Source organism: Microtus ochrogaster, unplaced genomic scaffold (assembly GCF_000317375.1).
Source record: "Microtus ochrogaster isolate Prairie Vole_2 unplaced genomic scaffold, MicOch1.0 UNK69, whole genome shotgun sequence".
Taxonomy (NCBI): domain Eukaryota; kingdom Metazoa; phylum Chordata; class Mammalia; order Rodentia; family Cricetidae; genus Microtus; species Microtus ochrogaster.
The window spans coordinates 1,994,381-2,000,176 of NW_004949167.1; the positions used below are offsets into that span (position 1 = coordinate 1,994,381).

At 47.7% G+C, this 5,796-nt stretch overlaps 1 protein-coding gene across 1 annotated transcript in view; it reads right to left on the reverse strand.

The window, feature by feature from the left end:
- Cfap57 (cilia and flagella associated protein 57) overlaps nt 1-5,796 on the reverse strand; it is a 66,462-nt gene that overhangs the window by 35,123 nt on the left and 25,543 nt on the right. Inside the window, exons 10-12 of the mRNA XM_026777512.1 lie at nt 5,428-5,640; nt 3,318-3,491; nt 523-684 (exon numbers count right to left, since the gene is read on the reverse strand). Of these exons, the coding sequence (XP_026633313.1) occupies nt 523-684; nt 3,318-3,491; nt 5,428-5,640 (549 nt within the window). The remainder of the gene's footprint in view (nt 1-522; nt 685-3,317; nt 3,492-5,427; nt 5,641-5,796) is intronic.

The following is a 5,796-nucleotide window of genomic DNA, read 5'->3' on the forward strand; positions in this document are numbered from 1 at the left end:
ACCCGAGGCTCATGGGTTCAGTCAGGTGGTCTTGCCAATGAACTCCAGGTCCTCTGGTGTCTCCCACCCCTAGCTTTGGGGTTATATACACATGCCTTTGTGCCCAGCTGGGTGCTAGGGATCCAACCTCAGGACTTTACATCTCTTCCCAGGGCACACGTTTTAAAATGAAATCATTCACGTCACAGCTACAATCTGGCATGTGGTAGTTTGGTCTTATGAATGTGCACTGGTTATCTTTAAAGTCCCTTGCCACTGTCACCACTCTTACATTGCAGCCATCAGAAAGCAGGGTCATGGGACTCGAACACAGTATCAATCAGGGTGATCATGGCGCCAAACGATGGGCTGTGAGAGGATGGAAGCAGTAGAGTGGTTGCAAGCAGGCTGGAGCTCACCGTCTGCAGCAGCCAGTGGGTACAGCCAGGCAGGCCTTCAGAGGACCCGAGATGCTGGCCTGAGCCCCCTGAGTGGAGTCTGCTAAGGGATTCTGTGCGCCTCCCCCTTTGGCCTGGGTCTTACCTTCTCTTCCATGTCTGTTTTAGTCACCAGCACCTCCTCAGCAAAGCCCACCTCCCTCTCTCGTTTGATTCCCCGGCCATCCTTATCGAAGACCCTCCAGGTGAACAGGCAGCCATCCTCAGCCACGGTCAGTAGGAACTGGTCGTCAAAGGTGAGCATCATCTACGGAGGAAAAGAGCATGGAGGAGAAGTTTTCTGGGGCCGTGGATGCTCAGGACGGAGCCGGCTACACAGGGGCTTTGGTCCACGCAGCCCTGCACACTTCCCTGGGCTTGTGTGCTCCTTACCAGGAGAATCAGACAGAAGCACCTTGGGGCATCAACAAATTTCTTCATTGATGAGGAAATATGAGGGAGCTGGTGTTTGGGGAGAGAAAATCCCCAGCTTACTCAAAAGCAAAGAATCAAAATGTGAAGCTCTCACAGCATCTACCAATGCAGTCAGGGATGAAGCCTTGGTGCCACCACGGTAGAGAGGGAACATTAGTTAAGCCTGTGCTCTTCTTCATCGTGTCTCTGCACGTCACATATGCCCCATTATCATTTCCCGTCTCTGCTTCAGCGAGGTTCTCACTATGCTAATGGAGTAACCATGGGTAACCATGGATCTATCGTTGTGACTATAGGATGCTTTTGTCTCATCCAACCTGAAATTTGTCTCTTATCATCTGAGATAGTCCCTAATTGAGTTTGGGAACATAGTGATTTTTTTTTCCTGCCTCAGTGAACTTGATTTTAATAATCTTATTTTCCTGGGCTTTGGGTTCCTGGCATTGTTGCTGCCCACAAGAGTCTCTGAAAGCTGAGCTGGCTTCTTGACTCCTATGGAGACTAACTTTTTTAAACTTCCAATTTTCTGCTGTGCTTGTTAACCCCCGGAAGACTGAAGGCTAGCCTGTCTCAGGCACAGCCATACAATTCAGCACGGAAGGTCAACAAGAGGGGAGCCTTGTTAATCAACGCTCATCAGGACTCAACGAGAGCAACACACAGTCTTCAGCGATGAGCCATTTCTCCAGCCTCTACAGTGCGTTGCACTTGAGGAACACTCAATTATATAGAAAGATTCTTGCAGTAATGTTAAAGTTTTAAGAAGCAGGCTGTGAAAGAGTGACCATAAAGTATGATCTTCATTCCAGACACATGTATCATACCTATGAGTCAGAATATGAATGATGATACTACTATAAAGGCCTGGCAGACACATTCATAAACATATGTTGCTTCTATAATAAAAATGACCTTACAACAAAATTTAGTAGATCTGAAGGGAAGAGGGGACTAACTCACAGCACTTTACTTTGGTTCCAATGCCCAGGCTCAGTACAGAAATGTATCATTTTATAATGAAGAATCCTTCCCTAGTGTGTGTAGTACCGACAGGTAAGTGTGGTGGATTGAAGGAGAATGGTGCCCCATAGGCTCATACATTAGAATACTCGGCCCCAACAGGTGGACCTATTTGGGAAGGATTAGGAGGCGTGGTTTTATTGGAGAAGGTGTGTTACTGGAAGCAGGTTTTTCCCACCACTGCTCTCTGCCTTGTGGTTGTGGATCAAGACACAAGCCTCAATTGTTCACTTCACTCTGCCATTATGGACTCCAACCCTTTAAAACCGCAGGCCAAATTAAACACTTTTGTTTCTAAGTTGCCTTGGTCAAGGGATTTTATCATAGCCATAGAAAAGTAACTAAGACACTAGGTCAGTATTGAACTCAGGACATAATTAAAAATCTTGCATGTCTTTCTTGGTTGAGTCTTTGTGCGGTTTTGGTATCAGGGTAACTGTAGCCTCATAAAAAGAGTTTGATAATGACCCTTCTGTTTCTATTATGAGGAACACATTGAGGAATATAGGTATTAGCTCTGAAGATTAGAAGATCTGCTTGAATTCTGCACTAAAACCATCTGGCCATGGGCTTTTTTTGGTTGGGTGGTTTTTGACGACAGCTTCTATTTCATCATGACTTATAGGTCTATTTAGATTGTTTACCTGGTGATGATTCAATTTTGGTATATGGTATCTATCTAAAAAATTCTCCATTTCTTTTACATTTTCCAATTTTGTGGAGTACAGGCTTTTGCAGTAAGACCTAATGACTCTCTGAATTTCCTCAGTATCTGTTGTTATGTCCCCCTTTTCATTTCTGATTTTGTTAATTTGGATGTTCTCTCTCTGCCTTTTGATTAGTTTGGATAAGGGTTTGTAAATCTTGTTGACTTTCTCAAAGAACAAGCTCTTTGCTTCATTGATTCTTTGTATTGTTTTCTGTGTTTCTATTTTGTTGATTTCAGCCCTCAGTTTGATTATTTCCTGTCTTCTACTTCTCCTGGGTGAATCTGCTTCTTTCTGTTCTAGAGCAAGAAAAGAGAACAGGACTATTCACAAAAGCATGCCTCGGTTACTGTTCCTGGGGTAGGCTCGATGTCCGTATTCTCAGGGTTGGGTCTAATCGCTTGGCGTATGACTTCCTTTTGTCTGCAGCAGTGGACATCTGCACGTCATTAGTAGGTAAAACTCACTGCAGCTGGGAAATAAGCTAGCAACCCAGCTGGGTCACCTACAACAGCCATCCGAGGGTCTAGTATTGGGTGTAATTTTGTGTCAAGTAATCTTTGGGTGTGACATGGGTATGACTATCCAGCCCCGAAGTGCCCAGTGAATGGGTGACAGATGAAGAGATAAGCAGAGCCAGGAGGAGTGAGGAGAAACAGGCAACACTGAAGGGTTGCCAGGGTAGGAAAGTCTGCGAGGCAGAGCCCGGGCTGGGATTTGGTGGGGAGCCACCTCTCACCTTGGTGATGGGACTAGCATGAGCCTGGTACTCATTGAATTCTTTCTGCAAAGGCAGGGGGTATTTCATGGCACGGATAGTTCCCACTGAAGTGCCCACAAACATCATGCGCCCGGAGTGCGAGATGGTGATGGCCGTATAGACGACGTCAAAAGCCGATATCTCGCGGAGGATCTGGAACACAGGCGGATCTGTTCAGTGGGAGGAGCTGAGCATTTGTCTCCAGTGGCCCAGTGTCATCTTTGGGGTGGGAATGAAACTCAGGCCTCACACATGCCGGGCAGTCTCTCTACCACTGAGCTACCTCCCCAGTTCCGAGTTCCTAATTTTATCATTATTTTATTTTATTTATTTATTTTTTTGAGGTAGAATCTCACTGTGTAGGCTTAGATAGCCTGGAACTTCTTAGGTAGACCAGGCTGACCTCACAGAGACCCATCTGCCTCTGCCTCCCAAGTGCTGGAATTAAAGGTGTGTGCAACCATGTCCATTTGGAGTTCCCAAGTCTTACGCGGTATGTGTGTGTGTGTTCACACCAGTATGAGTAAGTGGAGGGCAAGGTGACATCAGGCATCCTATCCTATCACTCTCTGTCGTATTCCTTCGAGACAGGGTCTCTTCACTGACCCTGGAGCTGGACAAATGGCCAGCAAACCCTGATGATCCTTTTCTTTCTGTCTTGCCCCCATCTGCCCAGCACTGGGGGTACAGGTACACATGGCCACACCAGGGTGCCGGGACCTCAGCTCAAGTCTTCGGGCTTGCACAAAAATGGCTCTTACCCACTGAGTTGTCTCTTTAGGTCTGTTTTTTTTTCTCCCTGACTTATAACCAGTTGTGGGTGTTAGAAACAGTACAAGTGAAAGGGCCAGAACTCTCCTACGACACCGTGGCATTATATCCTTATCTGCTGTAACTCTTCTGGTTTTCGCAGAAGCCCCAAGGAAGTGACAGTCACATTCACGACAAGTGAAGATGAGTCACTGAGGCTGGAAGTAACTTGCCTCAGCTCATAGGTGTGGTCAGGGACAGCCTGACTCCACTTTCAGCTCTTGACTGCAATGCTGTCAACACACCTCAGGGTGTGAAAGAGCATGACAATCATAAATTTATCCAGGAAGCATTTATTACTGTCCAAACTATGCTCTCAGGGGACTCGCTCATTCCTTCACCCACGACTGCGTATTCAGCCACCCACTCACCGATCCACACATTTTTATGATTGTGTGTGGGGGGGGGGCGCTCTGGCAGTGCACCAGCTGCTAGGGATGTCAAGGGGAGGGGACACAGGCCTGCCCTGGGAAAACATTATTCTGGTCTAGCTTTGTACAGGCTGCTTAAGAACCAGGATCGGGTCCCTGGGAGTACAAAGGAAAGTCACCCTGTGTGTGCTAAGCTGTTTCAGGTTTGTTTGCTGCTGTGGAAGCCATGAGCCTCCTCCCACACCCAAGGTGTCAGCCCATGACAGAAGCTATGGGAAACCCAAGAAGCCAGAGATCAGCTGTCACTGGGCCAGAGAAGGGTATAAGCCATGTCTGTATGAAGGGTCCATGTTGAGTTCTCTCTGTCCATATGTCCAGGAGCCAAATGTGGTAATATAAATATCTGGAGGTTGGAGGTTTTGAAAGAACACAGTGACAAGCCTGGGTGACGGCAGCTAACCATGCACAGCGGCTCATCTCAGCTAAGGGCAGAACAAGGGCAAGAGTTCAATGTAATTGAAAGTTACATTTTAATTAAATTTGTGTATATGCATGTTCACAATAGTGTGTGTGTGGTGGTGGTGGCGTGTGTGGTGGTAGTGATGGCGTGTGTATATCAGAGAACTCCACCATGTGGATCCCTGGGGTCCACCTCAGGTTGTCGTCATGCTTGGCAACCGGTTTGCCTAAGAGTGTTTTAGAGAAGTTGTTGATTTCCACGTGTGTGGGTAAATGGAAGTTACAGACAGGAAGCGGAAAGGGCAAGGGGACCCAGAGCTTGAACCATTCGGGAGGATCAAGGAGCATGGCAGGCACTGTCCCGTGAAGGAGAGCTCTCTCTCACAGGGTCTAGCGGAAGTCCCGGAGTCTGACTTCTGGCAGCATGGAGATGGGGAGGGCAGACTCACCAAAGAATCTGCAATCTCCTTGAGAGTCTGGTCCGATCCCACGGCGAAGATAACTTTGGCATCAGGGGAGACAGTAACAGAGTTGTAGCTACAGGACTTGAGCACGCATTCTGTCTCTCTCTTCCCTGTGGACAGGTTCCATTCATACACAGCGCCATCCGTGCCAGCAGAAATCAGCTTGCTGTCATCTAAGTTCCACACAAGTGAACGAATCTGCAAGGAATGCCGACACACCTGGGTGAGAAGAGCGAGCACACGCACACACACACACACACACACACACACACACACACACACACACACACGCGCGCGCGCACGCACACAGACACAGACACACACACACACACAGAGGAGATTAACCTGGGGGGC